This window comes from Pantherophis guttatus, chromosome 1, assembly GCF_059756535.1.
Source record: "Pantherophis guttatus breed Tessera chromosome 1, ASM5975653v1, whole genome shotgun sequence".
In the NCBI taxonomy this organism is placed as follows: domain Eukaryota; kingdom Metazoa; phylum Chordata; class Lepidosauria; order Squamata; family Colubridae; genus Pantherophis; species Pantherophis guttatus.
Window position 1 is genome coordinate 158,520,918 of NC_142063.1, and position 23,118 is coordinate 158,544,035.

Below are 23,118 nucleotides of genomic sequence, written 5' to 3' on the forward strand. Positions count from 1 at the left end.
AGGACCAATGGTGCCGACGGTGGACTGAGGGCATTCTGGCACTGGCAGTGGAGTTGTGGCGGCAATGGCAGCTGCTGCGCAGCGATTGGGAGGGGATGTTTAGCTGGATAAAGATGGCTGCGAAAAAGGGTGAGGTGGAAGTTGTTGGATGTTCGATGCTGGCGGAGAGGCGAAGTGGAGGTCGCCAACGGAGGCATGATATGGCTGAAATGACGAGAGGGGATGGAAAGATCTGGGGTTGGAGAGTCCGGTGGATGGCTCTGGGATGGGGCCTCCATGGGTGGCCTCTCCTCCCCCTCCTCCCCCCCTTTCTGGCCCTGTTATCGGCCTGGGAGTAAGCCTTCCTCCCCCCCCTCACCCTCTCCTCTCCCTTGGGTATACATCTATCCTCCTACGGAATTACTGGGCAACTACTGGGCAGCTTTGTTTGTACCCCGCTTCAAATCAAATCATATTAAATCTAATTGAATAATTTCCATCGAAACTCCCGGCAGATGGGGACTTGGACAGTATTTTGTGGACCCTGAGGGAAGTTGGCTGTTTGAACCATCTTTTATCAGAAGGGATGATATCATCAAATTCCTTGCCTTTGGACATCTGGCCGGCCACTGTGAGAGGGTGGCTGGGAAAAACTTTTCTCCCGCTGACTGTATAAACCAACTCCTTCCGCTGCTGTGAGAGAGCAGGGGATTCCGGGTTGCTGCTTATATAAAGACCTTCTGTCCTAGGACTCTGTGGACCCTACCAAACTGCCTTCCCATTCTGATCTTATTTGATGTACTCGGCGGCGGAGCTATGTGCACTGCGAGACTCCCCCCTCGCAGGTTTGGCCCTCCACTCTATCGAGGGCCTACCTTAATGACGGGCTTTGGAACCCCGAGAGGTGGCATGGTGCGAGAAGGGGGTTGAGGGGTTTTTCAGCTAAATTTTTAACCAAAATTTTAAGGGGACCCGGGAGGAAGGGAGGGGGTGTAAAAGTGGACCCGGGGGGGGGGTTTCAGATAGCAACTGAGCGGGGTGATGGGTCGATTGGCTGCAACAGAGGGGTTGTGAAAGGAAATTTAACCGGGGAGCAGGGGGACGATAGGAAGGGCTGTGTAATTGAAACAATGAGTGGGAGGGGCAGGTATGACGGGCGCAGGGGGCCATATCATGTGCTGGGGATGCGCACACTCTGTTTACGAGAATTACGCACCCCGGCCCCCAATGCGCGACTCGTGTCCTGGGTTGTGCAGAGTCTCAGGCCCAGGGTCCGCGGCTGATGTTGTGTAATGCCAGGTCGGTCGTTAATAAAGCCCCCCTCATTTGTGATCTTATTTTAGAGGGGGGTGCGGACCTGGCAGGTATTACGGAGACCTGGTTGGGCCAAGAGGGGGGGGGTTCCCCTCTTTGAAATGTGCCCACCAGGTTTCCGTGCATTTCATCAGCCAAGGGCCCAGGGGAGAGGTGGGGGAGTGGCGGTGATTATTAGGGAGAGTCTTTCTCCGAGGGAGACCACTGTTCCTCAGATAGCTGGATGTGAGTCCTTCTTTGTGAAGTGGGGCCGTGGGGTGCAGATGGGTTTGCTGACTGCGTACCTGGCTCCCTGCCACGTGGCAGCGACCCTGCCCGAGCTACTCGACGTCATTGCCGGGGTGGCGGTTGACACCCCCAGACTTATTGTCATGGGGGATTTCAACCTTCCGTCTGCGGGTGAGGCGTCAGAGGCGGCTCAGGAGTTCATGGCTTCCATGACGGCCATGGACCTGACCCAGTTAGTTCAAGGCCCAACTCACATAGGGGGACACACTCTGGACCTGATTTTTGTCTCTGGTCAGTGGTTGAATGATCTTGGTAGAGGGGACCTAGATATCAAACCCTTGTCATGGACAGATCATTCGCTCCTTCACTTAGACTTTCCTACCGCTTTCCCCCGCCGCAGGGAGACGGAACCGACCAAATGGTTCCGTCCCAGACGCCTGATGGACCCCGAAAGGTTCCTGACGGAGCTTGGGCCGTTTCCTGAGACTCTGGCACACGACTCAACTGAAGAGCTGGTGGCCGCCTGGGAGAGTGCAGCCGCTGGAGCTTTGGACCGCGTCGTGCCTTTGCGGCCTCTGACCCAATGCCGATCTCAATTGGCTCCTTGGTTCTCCAAGGAGCTGAGAGAGATGAAGCGTCGGAAAAGACGCCTAGAGAGCATTTGGAGGACTAGTCAATCCGATTCCGACCGGACACAGGTGAGGTCTTATATCAAGACCTACCTAGTGGCGATAAAAGCGGCGAAATCTAACCATTTCTCCGCTCTTATCGCATCTGCAGAGAACCGCCCAGCCACCGTTTAGGGTGACCCACTCCCTTCTTCGGGGGGGGAGTGCGGGAAGATCCCTTGCAGGGCCGCGCTGAGGATTTTGTGCAATTTCTGCATGATAAAGTCGCTCGGATTCGGGATGGCTTGGACTCCGATTGGATGAGTCCAGGGGAGGAGAAAGGGGCAGGTCTTGAGAATATTATCTGGGAGGAGTTTGATCCTGTGGCTCCCGAGGATGTAGACAGGGTTCTGGGTAGGATTAGTGCCGCCATATGTTTATTGGACCTGTGTCCCTCCTGGTTGGTACTGGCCTCCCGGGAGGTTACACGAGGCTGGCTCCAGGGGATTATAACTGCTTCTCTGAGTGAGGGTGCCTTTCCCGCCGCCTTGAAAGAGGCGGAGGTGACGCCCCTCCTCAAGAAGCCTTCCCTGGACCCGGCTGAATTAGCTAACTACCGTCTGGTCTCCAACCTTCGTTTTGTGGCGAAGGTTGTTGAGAGTGTGGTGGCACGACAACTGCCCGGGCACCTGGATGAAGCTATCTATCTAGATCCGTGCCAGTCGGGCTTCAGGCAGGGGCACAGCACAGAAACGGCATTGGTCACGTTGGTGGATGATCTCTGGAGGGCTCGGGACAGGGGTTGCTCCTCTGTCCTAGTCCTATTAGATCTCTCAGCGGCTTTTGATACCATCGACCATGGTATCATGCTGCGGCGGTTGAGAGGGTTAGGAATAGGGGGCACCATTCTGCAATGGTTCTCCTCCTTCCTCTCCGACCACTCGCAGTTCGTGTTGGCAGGGGGGCAGAGGTCGACCTCGAGGTGTCTCGCATGGGGAGTGCCACAAGGGTCGGTCCTCTCGCCCCTTCTGTTCAACATTTATGTGAAGCCACTGGGTGAGATCATCCGTGGTTTTGGGGTGAAGTGTCATCTGTACGCTGATGATACTCTGCTGTACATCTCCACCCCAGACCACCCCAACGATGCCCTTGATGTGATGTCTCACTGCCTGGAGGCCGTGCGGGTCTGGATGGGGAGGAACAGGCTCAGACTCAACCCGTCCAAGACCGAGTGGCTGTGGCTGCCGGCGTCCCGATATAGTCAGCAGGTGCCATCGCTGACTATTGGGGGTGAATCTTTGCCTCCCACAGAGAGGGCTCGCAATCTGGGTGTCCTCCTGGACGCACGGCTGTCTTTAGAAGAGCATATGACGGCCATGGCCAGGGGGGCCTTTTATCAGGTTCGCCTGATCCGCCAGTTGCAGCCCTTTCTGGACCGGGACGCCTTGCGCACAGTCACTCATGCCCTTGTCACCTCCCGGCTGGACTATTGTAATGCTCTCTACATGGGGCTCCCCTTGAAGAGCACTCGGAGGCTCCAACTGGTCCAGAATGCGGCCGCGCGGGTGGTTATGGGTGCAACTCGTTGTGCCCGCATGACACCCCTCCTGCGCGAGCTGCACTGGCTCCCAGTGGTCTTCCGGGTGCAATTCAAGGTGTTGGTTACCACCTTTAAAGCGCTCCATGGCATAGGACCCGGGTACCTTCGAGACCGTCTTCTGCCACCAATAGCCTCCCACCGACCAGTCCGCTCCCACAGAGAGGGTCTCCTCAGGGTGCCATCAGCAAAGTTATGTCGGCTGGTGACACCCAGCGGGAGGGCCTTCTCTGTGGGAGCCCCAGCCCTGTGGAATGAACAGCCCACGGAAAAACGTAAGATCTCCGACCTCCGGGTGTTTTGTTGCGCATTGAAAACCCTGTTGTTCCGCCAGGCCGGGCTATCAACATAATAATTTTAAATTGGGGTATTTTAAATTTTTGGGGTTTTAAATCGGCCAAATCTATTTAATTATTTTAATTTTTAATCATTGTTGTGTCTTGTGTTTTTAAATTGGCTGTACACCGCCCTGAGTCCTTCGGGAGAAGGGCGGTATAGAAATAAAATTATTATTATTATTATTATTATTATTATTATTATTATTATTATTATTATTATTATTATTATTATTATTATTATTATTATTATTATTATTATTATTATATAACCCGGACCCATGCCATGAAGGTAAAGGTAAGAACCAACCCCTTGAATTGGACCAGGAAGCAAACTTACATAGATGTTCTTAATGTACACAAAGATGGTAGTGGCAGAGCTTGATATGTATGTTATATAAAGTAAAAGTGATGAAATAGCACTATATTTCTCTACAAATACTATGGAAGCAACAAATGGTAATGATCTAAAAATGTTAATCAATCTAATCCTAGGTTAGAGTCTTATTCTCTGCTGTTCCTTTTTTCACAGTTATTCCATTTTTGAAAATGTAGGATCAGTAACACTTTCCATTGAATAAAATTGGTTGGGCCAATATTGGTTGGAGTAAGTGGTCCAGCAGATATTCAGACACTAAGCCATAAAGAGCTTTTTAAGTCAAAACCAGACCTTAAACTGTATCCCAAAACCAGCTGTCAAACAATGCAGGTTCCATTAAAATGGATTATAAACTCTCAACAATAGGAGCTGGGAAGTAGGAGCTGAACACTGTCTTTTGAACCAATTATAGATTCAGAGCAAAACATCTACAGAGATTCTCTGTCATCCAGGTAATAGTTGTTCCAAAGGCAACTGGACTTCCTTTGTTTTTCCTTGAAGACATTTCGCTTCTCATCCAAGAAGCTTCAGAATCAGAACTGAAGAAGCTTCTTGGATGAGAAGCAAATGTCTTCAAGGAAAAACAAAATCCAGTTGCCTTTTGAAAAAAAACCTTTTGGGGTATATTCAGAGCAGTTTTTAACAGTCCCAAATACCACATAGCATGTTACAGTGATCCAACCTGATAACTGTATTAATTGCTATAGGTACATCCTCCTACCCTGGATGGAATTACAACTGACATACCAGCCTAATAGGATAAACAGATTTTCACCTTCTGCTATCTCTACAGCAGCATTCTTGTCACAGATAAGACATCCTTTACAATTAAGAGACACCACACTCCTTTCTCTAGCCATGGTACTGATGTTGAAGCAGAGGTGAAATCCAGCAGGTTCTGACAGGTTCTGGAGAACTGGTAGAGGAAATTTTGAGCAGTTCAGAGAACCAGCAAATACCACTTCTGGCTGGCCCCAGAGTGGGGTGGGAATGGAGATTTTGCAATATCCTTCCCCCAGGAGTGGGGAGGGAATGGGGATTTTGCAGTATTCTTCCCCTGCCATGCCCACTAAGCCACACCATGCCCACCAAGCCACACCACGCCTACCAAGCCACACCCACCGAAACGGTAGTAAAAAAAATTGGATTTCACCACTGTGTTGAAGGATTTGTTAGCTAGCTGGGTAATCCCCATCAATGGCAACATCATCACCCAGCTAGGATTTGATAATACATGCCAGGTAATACATCTTCCCACTAGTATCAGGAAGCCACAGAATTTCATCTCACCTAAGTTTCATTGCCTCATCCAATACCAAATGATGGATGAGAATAATCTTATTGCAGACATATCTAGCATTAACTATCAACCACTTATGGCACCCACAACTGACCACCTGGTTCGCAGGATGGGGTTGGCAGGTTAGAAGTGGACAGAGCTCCCTTTCCCTGGAACAGCCAATCTGATCCCTCCAGCCGTATAGCCCTCAGCCCAAACTACAAGGCTACTTCCCCTCCTATCAGGGGCAGCTAGGACTCATTTGACCAAAACACCTTCCCAATCAGAAAGGAAAAAAAAGAGGACACCCCCCCAACTACTAAACTTTCAAACCAAAAATGTTCTGCAAAATAACTGCCCCCTGACATCTTCCCACTAGTATCAGGAAGCCACAGAATTTCTTCTCACCTAAGTTTTGTTTCTGTTTGTCTTGCTATTTGTCACATTATCTTGCCTCCATCCAAATCACATTCCTCCAGTTGATGGGAAAGAAGAAATAAGCTCCAATTTAGGAAAGTCCCTAGATTAATTACAGATTAATTAAGAATAAAGGTATCCAAAATGTTTTGATTCAAACTGCTTTGCATGTAAAACTTTGTGAATTTTTCCATTTTGCATGTAAAACAACAGTTTCAAACGTGAATGGGCTACTTACATTTGGGAAGCATTTTAAGGTCAAAACACCTCTAATTCAAGCACAAAATATTTTAAGTTTGGAACACTTCTGAAATGCTCAGAAAGTGATTTTCTATGCTGGATACAACTGGTCTCATACCTGAAATGGAAGATTTTGCAGTTTCATGAAGTTTTGCACTCAAAAGGCGCATAGCACTAAGAATTGCAGCATTCAGTTAGGATCATGGAAACTTACAATGTAATAGAAAGATGACAGATCGAGTAACTACAAACAAATGATGATTTATTGTGCATAATATGCGTGTAATGCCATACATCTGCACCCAGAAATAGATAGATGTAGGAAAACCGTAACATCCTTCTCATTGAATTCTGAGAACCAGTTTGGTTTAGTGAGTAAGGCACCAGGGTAGAAATTGGAGACTGTGAGCGTATTTAGGCATAAAATTGAATTTAGGCATAAAAGCTGGTTCTGGGCCAGTCACTCTCTCATAGCCCAACGTTTAACTTTAGCCGAAAGTTTAAACGGTTGCTTTGCGGAAGGGAGGAGGAGGAAGGAATATTAGGTATGTTCATCCTGTTGAATTCTATATAAAAGATAATAAAGGCAAGATAAATATGTATTATTTAAATACGTATTTATTTAAATTTATATGTAGCCCATCTCGCTCTCCAGATAAATAATATATAAACATATTAATAAATAAAATCTGCTTACAACATGCTGCTGCACTGTTTAGCCTCCTAAATAGTTAGCTGTCCAGAATGGTAAGTACCTGTATATCTATGAACTCTGAATTCTACATCTTGGGAGTTGTTGTTTTTTTCCACATTTGAGGTTGTCCGAAGTGTTCATTTCACTGTATTAATTGGATGATTTATATTACATTCTCTAGTGGTCCTGATTATGGATATCATCCAGTAGAAAGTCTATTATTTTTCTTGTCTTTCCCTGATGCAAAAAGTTTGGTTCTGCAATGTACCAGATTCCTGTAATCATTCAGAAATCTGAACACAGTGCTTCTTAATTCCTTCAGCGTAGATAGAATGAATTGGAGTTGGGGAGAGCAGACCACTAACAAGGACTTTTTTTTATTAGACAATTTTTTTATTTTGTTCTGTTCCTGGAACCAGCTTGCTTGGTGCATTGTGAAAAAGATGCATACAACAAAAACATTTATTGGTTCCTTGACTTGAAAGACAGACAGCAAAGCTTGATTTCTAATTGTTTGATTTAGTCTGGGCTGCCTGTGCGATTGTATGTTTTTAATGCTGTTTAGTGTTGTGCGTTTGTAGAGGATATAGGAATGGGTGGCTATAATAAATTTAAACAATCATCATCTGGTTGATAGAACTATTGGATAGAATTATTGGATCATTAGCACAATTGTCTGGATTGGCACAACCAAATCATAAATATATATGATATATACATTTCATGTATATTATAATATTAAGTTAGCAGAACATAGTAACATTGTAATCTAATGTATGTTTTATGATTTCAGACTCTGACTGGTGAGGATTGTTAGTAAACACCACACTCTTCTGTGCTCACTCCACAGTAATTCCACTGTGCTCACTCCACACTAACCAGTGTGTTCACAAACCTGGTAACTTCAGCTCCCAAAATTTTCCACCAAATAGGACCATTGCTGAAAATTGTAGAACTTCTACAATTTTCAGCAATGAAATCCGCACATCTGGAAGTTGCTAGGGTTAAGGAATATTGATATAGACATTCTAATCCTAATCTAATTGCTTTTTATACCACATTAGCAATATTTGGATAACAGTATGAGCTGACAGCCTTTTAAATACTATACTTCTTCACATATGTGAAGCCTCATTGTTAAATAAAGGTTGGAGTCACACACCAAATTAGCCTTCATCAGTCTGGCAACCTTTGGGAGTGTTTAGAATAGGAGTAGGAATAGGAGTAGGAGTAGGAGTAGGAATAGAATAGGAATAGAATAGGAATAGAAATAGAATAGAATAGAATAGAATAGAATAGAATAGAATAGAATAGAATAGAATAGAATAGAATAGAATAGAATAGAATAGAATAGAATAGAATAGAATAGAATAGAATAGAATAGAACAGAACAGAATAGAATTTTTTATTGGCCAAGTGTGATTGGACACACAAGGAATTTGTCTTGGTGCATATGCTCTCAGTGTACATAAAAGAAAAGATACGTTCATCAAGAATCATACAGTAAGGTACAACACTTAATGATAGTCATAGGGTACAAATAAGCAATCAGGAAACAATATCAATATAAATCGTAAGGATACAAGCAACAAAGTTACAGTCATACAGTCAGAAGTGGAAGGAGATGGGTGGTGGGAACGATGAGAAGATTAATGGTACCCTGTTTTCCCCAAAATAAGACATCCCCTGATAATAAGCCTTTTGAGGGCATGGCAATAAGGCCAAATGCTTATTTCAGGGTTCAAAAAAATATAAGACAGGGTCTTATTTTCCAGGAAACACGGTAGTGCAGACTTAGTAAATAGTTTGACAGCGTTGAGGGAATTATTTGTTTAGCAGAGTGATGGAGATATGTTTATGACGGTATGTACTGAGAATTTTATGTCACTTCATTTCAAAGCAATTAACAATTCTGCCCTGTCCTGGGTGGCTTCCCTTAAGTTAAGGGGATAGTAAAAGTCTACCACGGAAAGACTTTCATTCATAAGGATTGTTCTCATTCATCTCAAAAAATACCCAGTTGGTTCCGCCTCAGTTTTATTTTACAAGCACTTAACTCCATTTTATTTTTACACCATTCCCCAAATCCTCAATGGGGGAGAAGTGGGGGGAGCAATAATCTCAATTAGAAACAGCCAAGAGCATGTTACCAACAGCCAGACTTCTGGGTCCTCCAACCTCTTTGCTGAGGGTTTAAATTCGCTCCGGACCGATGGACGCCTTTGGGATAATAAGGGAGAAATAATTTGTTCGCAGACGCTGACTCACGACTTTGGAACTTAAACGTCGCCCGAGAGAATTTGGAACCCCGTTAGCCGCTTTTCGTGGCCTCTGCTTGGCACGTGATTTGGGGAAGTCCGTGGGCTGAAGGAGCTTTCCCCGGGTGGCGTCCCAGTCTACCTGCGGGGTAAATATGGGGGGGGGGGGAGAAAGAGAAAGAGAGAGAGAGAGAGAGAGAGAGAGAGAGGAGGATGCCACGTGTAGAGTTGCCTCCAGGTACTTCTGGAGAAGATTTTCCCTTCAGTTTAATCTGCCGCCAGTTCCCAAGACCGCAGACTTTTCCCGCCCGGCGCCGCCAGGTCATTCTCCGGGGCAACCCAAGGAAGTTTTCATACATACATAACCCTCCCTCTCCCCCCCGCCCGCCTCGTTGACATCCGCAGAGTCAGGCAGGCATCAGCTCCAAATTGAGAGCAGCTGCGGCGGCCCCCGAGAGCTCGGACTCCCGCCCTCCGGGAGTCAACTTGGCGCTGTGTGAAAAGGGTTTGCGAAGCGAAGCGCCCCCGGAAACTCGTCGGGAGTCGGCCGCAAAGCCCACCCCGCGGCTCGAAAAGGGGGGCGGGGGGCGGGGGGCGGCGGTGGTGGTGGAGGAGGGCGAGGGCGGCTAAAGCGCAGCGTCAGCAATAGTAAGTCATGAGAAGCCATCCCAACTTGGCGTTTTGAGTAGCGGCGGTAACGGCGGCGGGAGTATCTCATCCCCCCTCACCTCCTCCCCCCAGTCCCTGTCGCCGGGGCTCCGTCTCGTCCAGTCTTAACGGAGCGAAGCAGCGGGAGGCGACCAACTTTTTTTTTGTTTTCTGCTTATATAGTTTGACCCCACCTCATTCCACTCGCCCACCCCTTCCCTCCCTCCAAAAACCCCAAGTTAGTGATGTGGGCTGCCTGGGACAAGCCGAAGATGGGATTTTCCTCCACCCAGCTGCTGTTCTTCCTAAGCTGTTGCCCGACGGCTTGCCGCCCTTACAATCTAGATACTCGGAGCCCCCTGGTCTTCGAAGGGCTCAATGGGACGTGGTTCGGCTATTCGGTGCTGCTGCACAGCTTTGGCACCAGCCGGTGGTGAGTAAAGGAGGAGGAGGGGGGGGGCTTTTCCCTCGAGGCTGCTCGCTTGTCCCGGGGGGAACGGAGGATTTTGGTCCCCCCCCCTCTGTCCCCCGCCATTCAGCCCCCACCCCAAGCGCATCTCTTTGAGTATGCCTTGCCTTGGACGGTTACGGTTTTATTCAACGGCTGTTTCAAAGCAGGAGGTGAGACCTCTTGTTCTGAGTCAGGCTAAGTCAAAAGTGGGCGCTGCCTCCAGATCTGGGAAAGTTTTTTTTTTTTTTTTTGTTTCCAGCAAAGTTTGGTGGAGAGCGTTGGCATCGCAGCCTTCCCAAAACCCTGGTGTGCCTTGAGATGACTTGGAATTGCAATCCCTTGTGATCTCTGCACACATTTGGAACAACTTTTTTATGGCTGGAAGAAAAGCTGTCCTTGGGGAGGTCTTTACTGTTCAAAAATTGGCTTTTTGTCCTATCATACCGGCGTTTATCTTTTATAGGATATACAAAATGCACGTTGCTGTGAAAAACCTGGAAGCTGAATTAACTTTTTAAAATAAATTTACTGACACTGTTAGATATTTGTGTTCGAACGTGTCTTTTTGTAAAGGTTTTCTTGCTTTTTGTCCTTGAATTTTCTTTTGCAAAGCAAAGTTATAAACATAAAATGTTTTATCCTTACGAACCTCTTTCAGATTTTCCCCTTTTTCAGATTTAGCCATTAATTGTTCCAAGAAAATAAGGTCACCATAATCTAGAGGATACCAGCTGGAAGACAGTTACTTCCTCACCTCAAATTTGGATTATGGCTTGTGTTCTTCCTCATGTGCTGTCCCTTCCATACTTACCACAAGCTAGCTATTAATGCAGAGGAGGGGAGTCTTCCAGTTTTATAAGTGGAAGCATTCATTTCTGTTTCTTTCTTGGTATCTCTGTGAGTCCTAGTCACTGAATGAATGCTTGGTTACTCAAGTCTGGACAGCTTTGTGTGTGTGTCTGTGTGTTTTAAATCTCTCTCTTTCTTCCTTCAGGCTTATAGCCGGAGCCCCTAAAGCCAGCTGGCCCAGTAATAGCTCTGTGGTGAATCCAGGGGCAATATTCAGATGCCAAATTGGAAATAATCCTAAAAGAGATTGTGAGATTCTCCAAGTGGGTGAGTGGAACTGAAAATTTGATCTCGCCTTGTTGGTTGTCAGACCACCTTAAGCAACAATCAGGCCTGGAGAAGAAGAGTAAAGAAAGACTTCTCTCTAGCTCAGATTTAATAAGCTTTATTAGGAAAATTTGTTGCTAATACGAGTATTCAAGCACGTAACTTTGCTTCCAGAAAACAGAACCTATATATAAGCAATTCAGTGTAAGATTCTGCCTATCTTCCTCCTGTGCTTTCACTGTAAGGATAAACACTCTTCTCTGTCCTTGGGGATTTTGATTATTAGCCATATTAATGTAGAATCCTCTCTTGCACTGATGGTCAGTGCTGCTGACCTGAAAATAGAAGTTCTTTGAAATGCTTCAATCACAATCAGTTGATCAAATATATTAGATAAACACTTTACAAGAATGTTCTGCATCACTGTATTTCATTATAACATTTATATACCAAATCAAGTTGTCCTTTAGTACCATGTTTTCCCGAAAATAAGACCCTGTCTTACATTTTTTTGAACCCTGAAATAAGTGCTTGGCCTTATTGCCATGGACTCAAAAGCCCAATTGGACTTATTATCAGGGGATGTCTTATTTTGGGGGAAACGGTAATTTCCTGGTGCCACTCTTGTAATGGCTTTCATAAAATGAAATGATAAAAGATTAAGGTCAGGACATAAAAGTTGATTATTCTGAAAGAAAAAGATTTATTAGCTTTATAGGTAGTGCTTCCCGTGGTAAATATGTAAACATGTGCTCGCTGATGCTTCAACCTTGGAGTTTTTTTTCTTTATTTCATTACAATATATATTAGTATTTACTGAAATATAATATATATTTATATAATATAAATAAATATAATATATAATACTTAAATATAGTTTCTTCAACAAGACATCCAAAGCAGCATGTTTTGTTAGTTACAAATTAAATTTGGAAAATTTGCATTCCAAATTGTAGATTTTGTCAAAAGTATAGTTCAGTTTCTTTTACCAAGTGCTTATTTTAAAAACGCACTGAAATCAGAAAGCAATACATTTTTTGGATCTTAGTTGACTGGGTATATTAATATTCACAAACAAAATAAAAGCTTCATAAATTGATATGGCGTTAGAGGCCCATAAACAGCAAATAATTTCTGCATATCTACGTAGCTCTGTTAATGGCTTGCACCTCTTTGAAGGGTATTCATACACTTTAAGAATATAGTTAAAGCATACAAGATGTTAACTTCCAACATAATTAAGATTCAAAGCAATTTGCAGATTAAAATCTCTTAGCTGTTGACACTGAATTAGTTCTTGAAGCTAAAACTGTTCTCTCGTGTAGTCTCAATTTCTTCTTACAGACAAAGTTTGTGGAATAATTTATTCAGAAGCTTATGGCTTACGGTTATGAGAACTCTTAAAGATTTACAGAAATAAGAGTGTATGAATTTCAGAGACAAAGTTAAGTTTTAATTTTAGCCAGTAAACAAAAAGAGGAGAACAATCTCTAGAATTTTAAAATTAGGTTAAGTGGACATTGATTTTCATTTCGGTTACTGAAATGTATTTTACTCAATGAGTAGATGCTGTAACTAGAAGACCTCATGATAAATTGGCAAAGGAATGCTCTCAGCACTGAGCATCTGTCTGCCATAATGTATAGCTTTATGTAAAATACAACCATTCAAGGAAAAGGGTCATAGTGAGTGCTATATATTCCCTGTAGGCTTTTTCGGAACACAGTAAAATCTCTGTGTTGATGCATTGAAGACAAGGTGAAAGATCAACTCTTTTCTTTAAATCTTAAGGATTCCTGTGGACTGGATCATATATCTGTGCTCATTACTTCATAGCTGCAACTTCAAATGGCAGTATTTACATTACAGTATGTATGAAGGGATTGGGCCAAAGAAAGTTGTTGCATTATTTTACTACCTTAGGAAATATCTTAATATCACTCAATAATTGATTCACAAATCATTCAAAATCATGATTTACTTGCTGAATAAGTCACAGATCACTTGGTTTTATTATTTGCAAATTTTTGTACTGCAAAAGTTGATTAAGTTGACAAGTTGATTCATGTCAGGCTGGGCGCATGCGCGGAAGGCACACGTGGGATGAACCAGTGGTAAGAATATGTGAAACCCACCCCTGATTGCAATGTAGTATGTATGATTTTGGGTGGATATGTTATAGGTCTTGTGATTGTAAGTGTATGTTATAGTATAATATACACTATATTGTATGATATAGCTAAAGGTTCACCTCGCACATATGTGCTAGTCGTTCCCGACTCTAGGGGGCGGTGCTCATCTCCATTTCAAAGCCGAAGAGCCAGCGCTGTCCAAAGACGTCTCCGTGGTCATGTGGCCGGCATGACTAAATGCCAAAGGCGCACGGAACGCTGATACCTTCCCACCAAAGGTGGTCCCTATTTTTCTACTTGTATTTTTTACATGCTTTCGAACTGCTAGGTTGGCAGAAGCTGGGACAAGTAACGGGAGCTCACCCCGTTACGCGGCACTAGGGATTTGAACTGCTGAACTGCCGACCTTCTGATCGACAAGCTCAGTGTCTTAGCCACTGAGCCATCGTGTCCCTACATATAATGTAATTTAATAAAATAAGTTGCCTGTTGATTATAGGAAAGAAGAGATGTATTATTGTTTTTTTAGTTATGGCTTCCTTTCCCTAGCAAACTATGTTCAAACAGTCCGTGGAAGATTTATACAGTATAATAAAGTAAAGAGTTTCATGAAGAATTATCATTTAACTTTGGATAGTAACAATTCCATTAAAATCACCAAGATATTGAAAAAATAGACCTTTATTGGTTTTCTTAATTTGAAAACAATTATCTCATTGCCATCTAGTAAATTCACTTAAACATTGAAGTCTTGCATCCAGGTGCAGCATAACTCAACCCGAAACTAAACTTCCAAGTCTATCAGCCTGGAACTAAAAATACAACTTTGAATAAATTGATTTTCACATCGAGGAAAGATATGCACTTTGCACTTTCAGCAAAGATGCACTTTCAGATTGGTATGTCATCAGACAGGTCATGGCATTTGAAAAGTACTTTCAGAATGAATCACGACAACCGGTAAGATTTATCATTTATTACTCTCTATTTTATAGATAAATCTTATGGTTTTTAGCAGTGAATTAAATAAATTGACTGCTTAGAATTTGTTCTCAACAGTGGAATTGGGGTTGTCTGTTAAGTACAGAAGCAATTACTCAGAAATGGAGGCTAGAGTCATTTCCAAACCAGTTGCACAAAAAAGCTATTATGATGCTCAACTCAGCACAGTGAAGTAAGTCAAAATATGTACAGTATGGATTGGTAGCATACAGAAGCAAGCAGATTAACTGCAAGGGGGATTTGTTGCCTTTGATTTGATAGATTTGTTATAAACTTTCTTAGGACCACTATTAAAAACTAAGAAACATGAAGAAATGAAATTAGTTTTAAGGTGGATTAGAACTTGCTATTCGTATTTCTTTTAGGGGAGCAGTTGGAACTAGTATACAAATCCAGCTTCCCATTGCTTCACTCTTTACAAATAAGAGTCTTTCTTCTATTAAAACTCACCCTTTCTCATGTTCATAATAATTTATGGAATGTGGCAAACAATTTTAATGTTCTAATATCTGTTGTCTGATATTTTAATTTTTAATCCTGCAATTGTTTTATTCTGTTATTTATGGTATTTTAAGCCACACAGAGTTCCTTGGTTGAGAGATGGGCATCATATAAATTTAATAAATAAATAAAATAAGACCTATAACACCAGGAGGTTTAAATTGGGCCGCTGGTGAAATCTTTCCCAAGTATCAGGCAGAGCAATATTAGCCATACTAGAGAGTGCCATGGTTAGATTTCGACCTGCTAGGTATACAGCATGTGCCTTTCCAATGAATTGCAGTCCCACTTGCTAGATGAGCTAGAACAGTGGCCCCCAACTTTTTGGGCACTGGTTCTGCAGAGTTTTTCTGCAGACCGGAGGGGGTGTGGTTTCACGTGCATCCTGTGGAGGGGCTTTGTTTGTGCGGCCTGACTTCTGCCATGCCACGTACCAGTAGTACTGGGGGTTGGGGACCCTTGAGCTAGAATGAGGGAGAGGGTTATGATCTGATATGAAGAATGATTGTTTTTCTGTGACTGAATATCCTAAGCAGAAGAAGGATAGTTATACTGAAATATGCTCATAGAATGCTTTTCACTGCAGTGTGGTTTTGAGGGGCTCCCATAAATTTCAGTCCTAGGCCTTGTATTTGTTAATATTTCTGTTAGAAATTTGAAGAGGTGGAAAAATACCAAATTTGCAATGATGCATAATTGGGTGGGATATTTATTACTCCAGAAGGCAGAAATCAGATTAAAAAAGAGAGAAATAGTGGTGTGGTTAAGGTGTTGGCCTAGAAATCTGGAGACTATGAGTTCTAATTCTGTGCTAGGATGAAAAATGGTCTGAGTAACTTTAGGCCAGTCACTCTCTCTTAGTCCAACTCACCTCACAGAGTGGTTGTTATAAGGGAAATTGGAGGAAGAAGGTGGATTGGTATGTTCACTACCTTCAGTTGTAAATGGGGAAAAAAGGGGGGTAAAATCTAAAAAAATTCAATGTTGATAGGAATATTCTTTATTAGCCATGTGTGATTGGACAAACAAGGTATTTGTCTCTGGTGCATAAGCTGTCAGTGCACGTACATAAAACAAAGTAGTAAATCATAGATTATAAATCATAAGATACAAACAAGTGATACATCATAAGATACCAATAGGAGAAGTTAGTAGGAATTAGGTTTATATAGGTTTAGATTAGGTTATAGCAATCAACAGAATTAAATTTTGCATAAAAGTAAAATTCTTCTCCTACAAAACAGAACTAAATATTGGATGATGCTTATCTGGTTTAATAATACTGTTTGTCAGGAAGATCTTAGAAAATAGTAATTGGGCACTGAGTATGCATCAGCAATGTAATGTGAATACCAAAAAATGCAATTTTAGGCTGTATCAGCAAAAGTTTAATTGCCACATCATAGAAAGTTATATGTCTGCCACATTCTGCATTGTTTAGGCTCACCCCAACAATTATATTCAGTTCTGAGTACAACACTTTAAGAAGCATTCAAAGAAACTGGAACTGATTTAGACAAAAGTAACAACGATAATGAAGGAACTGAATACTTTATCTCAGGAGAGGCTAAAAGAATTGGAGTAGTTTAGCCATGAGAAGAGAAGACTGATTGAATTCTCCAGGTTCTTGAAAATGGTCTTGAAGTTCTCAAAAGTTTATCCTCTCAGAGTTAATCCGTATGAGGCTGTTTTTGGTTTTCTGAAGCATTTTTGTTTATTTTCATTTACAACATTATATGCTTGCTCATAAACTTGTGTCCATTTTTTCTGTTTTTCACTCTTCAGTGCAAGTTGTAAAAAGGAAGAACCTTTGACATAGTTACATATAGTTTTGTTTTAAAATAATTAACTCTCAAATGCAAATCTTGCATATTGGCCAAACTGGAAATATATTGGAGTAAAAAAGAATACTAATTGCTTTTAGAATGGTTTTGTATTTCAAAATAAACATTTTACCTAATTTAGGAAATACAATCCCAGGGTTTTACAAAGAATTGACATTTTTGTTTTAATACAAAAGACTTATCCTGTATTAGACCATACATGTTTCTAGATCTAGAATATTTATTTTGAAAATGAGCTGTACCTTACGGTATGCTGTATTTTACTTTTTACATTTGGTGTATTGTTTTAGAAAGCTTATGAACAGCTAAATAATTCAAATGGGGCTAAGCTTAAAATCCAGAAAAATCATACTTCTGATCCCAAATACAACCATTAATAGAATTGGGCTAAGCAGGTTGGATCAGATGGTTTGAAGTAATATGCTGTCTAACCAGTATTTGGGGACACATCTGCTTCTGTTATGTGCACTTATGAGTTGACAAAATGGGAGTTTTGTCAGTGGAACCTCTTTTCCATTCCCTAAGATTCCCAGTTCTTATTGGGACTGAGAATGAAATCTTTGTTTTTTAAAGAAACTTTATTAAATTTAAGGATAAAATATAAAGAAACAGAAAAATGGGAGTTAGAAAAAGGAGTCAAAAAAGCACAAACTTTGGACTCCAAAAAAGTGTGTAGGGGAAATAAAACAACTTCCAACTTCATTCGATACGATACAAATATAAAATACATTAATCTTACTGTAAAATCAGTCATACATAGTATAATCATAAACAGTTGTAATCTTCAAATCATGGAATGTAATTTATTGTATTTTATGATGCTGCTGGAATTATAGAATGTGGCTGAGAAACATTATTATAAAAAGACTTTGTACAAAGATCAAAGTCTGGTGTTATGGATTTTCCTTAAGTTTTTATAAGAGCACCCATGAACTTCAAGTGCAGTTATGAATTGACATGCAGAAATTATTTTCAAGCTCTTTTATGAAAGAATTGTCTTGAGAAATCAATGATTAAGGTTGTTTGCATGTACCATAGTTTTTTCCAACCTAATTCTCTTCAGATTTCTGCATCTTTCCAAATTTGACAAGTGGTAGTTCTAAAATGCTGAGCAAGGGTGAAGAGAGAGATTGAAAAAGGTTGCTAAACCCAATGTTGGATGTGACTTCTATCCAGTTTTAGATATGTGTACCTGTACAATGTACATTCATCAAAGTCATGTAAGTTTAAAAAGTAGAATTCTTATTTTTCAGCATGAAAATACAAGAAGCTATGAAATATGCCCTCAAAAACAAAAGCTATCAGATAAGAGCATTTTAGCATTTGATAGAATAATGTACATCTGCAATAGTTGATAACCACATAGCCCGAGATCACACAAAGGAAATTGGTGGCCTCCCATGTGGTTATATGTGGCAAGTGGAAACGTGGTTATCTGAAAATGCAAATTCTTATTTACAGCTGGGTGTAACAGACACCTTAAAAGTCGCCTTTGTTATTCTGGTTGTGAGGTTTTATGTGATTTTTGCCTTGGATTTGCTATGAAACTAAGAATTCTGAGGACAATGAAAGTTTTAACTCATCTACCCTGCCTTTTTCACTTCTCTTTTGCTGGGTCACCTGCTGCCAAACATGTGTTTTCTGTAATATGGACATGGAGATAAATCTAACTATATAGATTTTATATTTATAGCTATTGACTATGTTAGGTGAATGATGTTTACTGACTCAAACTTTATTTATGCACATGTACTAATGCATAATAAACTAAGATGCAGGCAGCCTGGGTAGGTGTAAAGAACCTTTTAATTGCATTGTTACAATAAATCCATTTTTTCCAAGGTTTCATTGTATTGTTTTCATCATTCCATTTGTGTCCATTTTGGTGTTTGGATTTTTAGGAGAGATTTGTTCATAAAGATTATATTTAGGATTAAGATTAATTAAGATTACAAGGTCATATGATGGCAAAAAGTTCAGCAATGTCATTTTCTTTTAGGGTGTCTCCATTATGGTGTAATTTTGAGTTATAGAAACTTAACTGGTTTAATTATAATTTTCTTTTCACATAGACAATGTAGAAGTAGTTTGTTCAGTGACTGTTCAAAGTTCTGACAGCACTGAAAAAATGGACTTAAAACCTAGCACTTGGGAGCATTGCAGCATCCCTGTGGTCACATGATCTACATTTGGGTGCTTAGCAACCAGTCAGCATTTATGACCATTGCTCCATCCTGCTTCAACTCTCCCTCCTCACCTGTCTCCTCCCTCTCTCTGCCCTTTTGGCTGTCCTGCACAGCATGGCCAAAATGAAGAGGTCTCTGTTCTGCCACCATAGTCTCCTTGCAGCAGCCAGGGGGGGAATGGTGGAGGCAAGTCCAGGGACCCCCCCCCCACACACACACAGACTGTGGGGCTTGAGGCCAGCTGGAGCAGCAAGCCCAGTGGAGGTGAGGAGAGGTGGAGACTGTGAAAGTTAGCTGGGAGAGCAGTGGGAAGACAGCAGTGGGAAGGTACCGCTTTCTGGTTGCCTCTTCATTTTGGCACTACTATGCAGGGCAACCAAAAGGACAGATGTGTTGGGAAGCAAGCGTGGTATGTAGAGAGAGTTGGAATGGAGACAGTTCACACAGGGCAGGAGAAATATGAGGTCCTGGCCTAATGACTACAACTGGGATGGCTGAGACTGCCATTGCTAAGTGGTGCGTTCACATGATATTTCATTTAACAATTGCTTTGCTCAGTTATGGTAATTCCAATCCCAATTAGGACCATAATTCAAAGACTACCTGCAATTTAAGAATAACTCTACAATGATACTGTGCTTTGAATACTTTCAAAGGTTCCTATACAAATCTTAATTTTTTTTTTTATTAAAGGTGATCCAAAAGGGGAAAGGTGTGGAAAAACCTGCACTGAAGAAAGAGACAATCAGTGGTTGGGAGTGAGCCTAGCAAGGCAGCCAGGAGAAAATGGCTCTATTGTTGTAAGTATTATATTGCATTTCTCTGTGTAAGTTAAGTATTTGGGAAAGGTCTCTGGTTTGATAATAAATTAACCAGAGGGCTGTAGCTCTACAGGCAAAAATACTGCATTTCTGAAATATTTTTCTTTGAAATCCTATAGTAGGATTTGATTGATGGATTAATGGCTTGACTTTGTGGCTCTGAAAGTAGTTTTATACTTTGTCAAGCTATTTTTTTTTAATCGCCATGCTTATTTTCCTGTCTCGTTTTTATCTAGGTCTGTGGACATAGATGGAAAAATGTATATTATATTTCAGAGCACAAACTTCCACATGGCATTTGTTACGAGATACCTCCCAATTTTCGAACCTTGTTAAGTCAAAGAATATGCCCTTGCTATAAGGGTAAGTAAAAGATCTTGCTATTGAGTAATAGAAAATAGAATTGTAAACATTTTGGAGAAGAGGCAACCAGGAAGACTTCATGTTCAGCCTCGTGTATTTTGAGGCAGCTTTGAATGCAGTGTTATGTTTATCTTATTTAACAAAATAGTTTGGAAATCCTGCAAAGGCATTTTATAGTACATCTCTCTGTGTGACTGCAAATGTGCATTAAAATTATTTATTATTTTATTAAAGAAATATTAAGGCTGTGTTTAAAAGACAGCTAGCATGATTGGTGTCTCTTCCAGTATTTCCTGCCTGGTGTATCCATAGGAAGACAGGAATAGTAATGAAACAAAAAAGGTCTTAAGTGTTCCTTGAACTTAGATTGAACTCAGCCCTAGAGTATAGCTAGAGTATCATCCCAATACAGCTGGGTTCCAATCATGGACAAAAGCCTATTTAAAAATGACAATAATAATAAAATTTCATCAGATCCCTTAGTTTTTCCAGGATTCCTCAAGATATTGGCCATTATAACTTTAAAAAATTCTTTTGGTTTTCTCTTTGCTAGATTATCTGACAAGCTTTCCCATGCTGATTTAGACTAGAAGTGGAAGTTAGTTGGACCAAGGCAAGGTTGTCTTCGTTTGAGGCAGAGCCAAGGCCTCAAGAAGAATAAATAGAGTTTTAGAGAGAGAAAAATTCACTTGAACAGAACCAGTTTTCTGTCATGAGATCTTTACCTCTTGATTAGGGGTTCCAGGATTTTTTAAAACTTCACCAACCTGGAACATTCTAATATTCTTTCCACCAGATTGTGTCTGGAAGGGAATGGAAGAAAACAGCAATTCAAACAATTCTTGTCAGTAAAGTCTAAAATGTAAAATAAACAAATAAAAACCCACATAGCATACATATTTATTAGGAAAATATTTTCCATAATGAGTCTCTTCATTATTTAAATCATTTAAACTAGGATTCTGGAAATGAGACTGGACAGTGAGGGTTTCTTTTGAAAAAAAAAAGGCTTTTTAAAAACCTTTATTCTTCCGGCATTAGTAAGCATAATATCTTGCCGTCAGGTAATAGTTTAACTAATATCAATTTGCTTGTCAAAACAACTGTAGAAAGCATGTGATATTCGTGAAGAATTATTTCTTTTAGTTTGTTGGCCTTAATATGTTCTTTTTCTGAATCACATGGTGAATATCCAGATTTTTGGAGAAAATATGGAGAAAAATATGGATCTTGTCAAGCTGGGATATCAACATTTTACACTGAGGTACGTAAGTTAAGATTATTACTTCACTGTTGAAGCTATTTATTTTACTCATGAAATAAAATACATTTAGTTTGGTAATATACAGGTAGTCCTCAGCTTACAGTAATTCATTTAGTGACCGTTCGAAGTTACAACAGCATTTAAAGGTTGCCTATGACCATTTTTCACACTAATGCCCTTACAGCATCCCCATGATCACATGATTTACATTTGGATGGCAACTGACTCATATTTATTATGGTTGCAATGTCCTTTGCACATGCAAATCATGTGATTTTCTTTAGCGACCTTCTGACAAGCAAAGTCAGAACCAGATTCAATTAACAACTGTGTTACTAATTTAAGAACTGCAGTGATTCACTTAATAAATGTGGCAAGAAAAGTCGTAAAATGAGGCAAAACTCACTTAACAAATTTCTCACTTAGCAGCATAAATTTGGGGCTCAATTGTGATAATAATTTGAGGGCTTCCTGTATTGGGAAACTCGCAGTTATTGCATACTAACTCAAAGGACTGAAACAAGACCTTTCTGGGAAGCTGCCTGCTTCATCCACCTGCAAACTGGAGTTTCTCCTTCATGCTCTTCAAGACTGAGCTCTCTCTCTCTCTCTCTTTCTTTCTCTCTCTCTCTCTCTCTCTCTCTCCCCCCCCCCCAACCATCACCTCTTTCCTTGGCAAGAGGTGATTGAAATGAGTTGTTGAAAAGAAGTTGCTTCAGGTTGTCCATTCTAGACTGCTAGCTGCATCGCCTTCCTGAGAGGCAGATGTTGCCATAGTGGCATGCTTTAATTCCAAGCAAAGAGGGAATATTGTTGTTTGGTTTCAATCAAAACCAATCTGTGATCTTGGGCTGCTGTTTCAAAGATACCGTAGTAAGACTATGACAAGTTTTAAAATAAATATAATGCCCTGTATGTGCCTAACATTTCTATTTTGAAATTAAGAGAACATAAATTATGATGCAATCTGGGATTATTCATGCAAAGCAATAATAAAACTCACCACCTTCTCTCTGAGGTTGAACTTTTTTATGCTTTACATGAGAAAACACATTGTATAGTGTATTGCTCACAAAACGCCTTTTTTCATTTGGCCTGCTTGGATGTATTTAGTAATGGAATAGCTACAGGAGCTTCCAAACCATGTATTAAAAGTTTAAGCTTTTTGTTTTCTTCTAGGATTTAATTATTATGGGAGCCCCAGGATCAGATTATTGGGCTGGCTCCATCTTTGTGTACAATAAAACAGCAAACATATTTATTTCATATCTGGATGTGAATCATCAGATAAAGTATGGAAGTTATTTAGGTAAATGTTTTTTTTTTATTTAATATTTGCATATGAACATTCAGCTTAACATACCTCCTTGACAGTATGCTTCCCAGACAAAAAAAAAAGGAAGATGGTGATGCTGTAGGGAGCAGTGCATTTCCTGACCTGTTTCTTATTTCCTTAAGCATT

The 23,118-nt window shown here is 41.1% G+C and overlaps 1 protein-coding gene across 2 annotated transcripts in view; it reads left to right on the plus strand.

Moving 5' to 3' along the window:
* The first annotated feature begins 9,429 nt into the window (after positions 1 to 9,429).
* ITGA4 (integrin subunit alpha 4) overlaps positions 9,430 to 23,118 on the plus strand; it is a 52,644-nt gene continuing 38,955 nt past the window's right edge. Inside the window, exons 1-6 of one of the 2 annotated variants that reach the window (XM_034428772.3) lie at positions 9,430 to 10,409; positions 11,422 to 11,543; positions 19,902 to 20,008; positions 20,266 to 20,392; positions 21,589 to 21,656; positions 22,836 to 22,965. In XM_034428772.3, coding sequence (XP_034284663.2) covers positions 10,222 to 10,409; positions 11,422 to 11,543; positions 19,902 to 20,008; positions 20,266 to 20,392; positions 21,589 to 21,656; positions 22,836 to 22,965 — 742 coding nt within the window. In that variant the 5' untranslated portion in view covers positions 9,430 to 10,221. The remainder of the gene's footprint in view (positions 10,410 to 11,421; positions 11,544 to 19,901; positions 20,009 to 20,265; positions 20,393 to 21,588; positions 21,657 to 22,835; positions 22,966 to 23,118) is intronic. The other variant, XM_087882067.1, reaches the window with a different exon arrangement.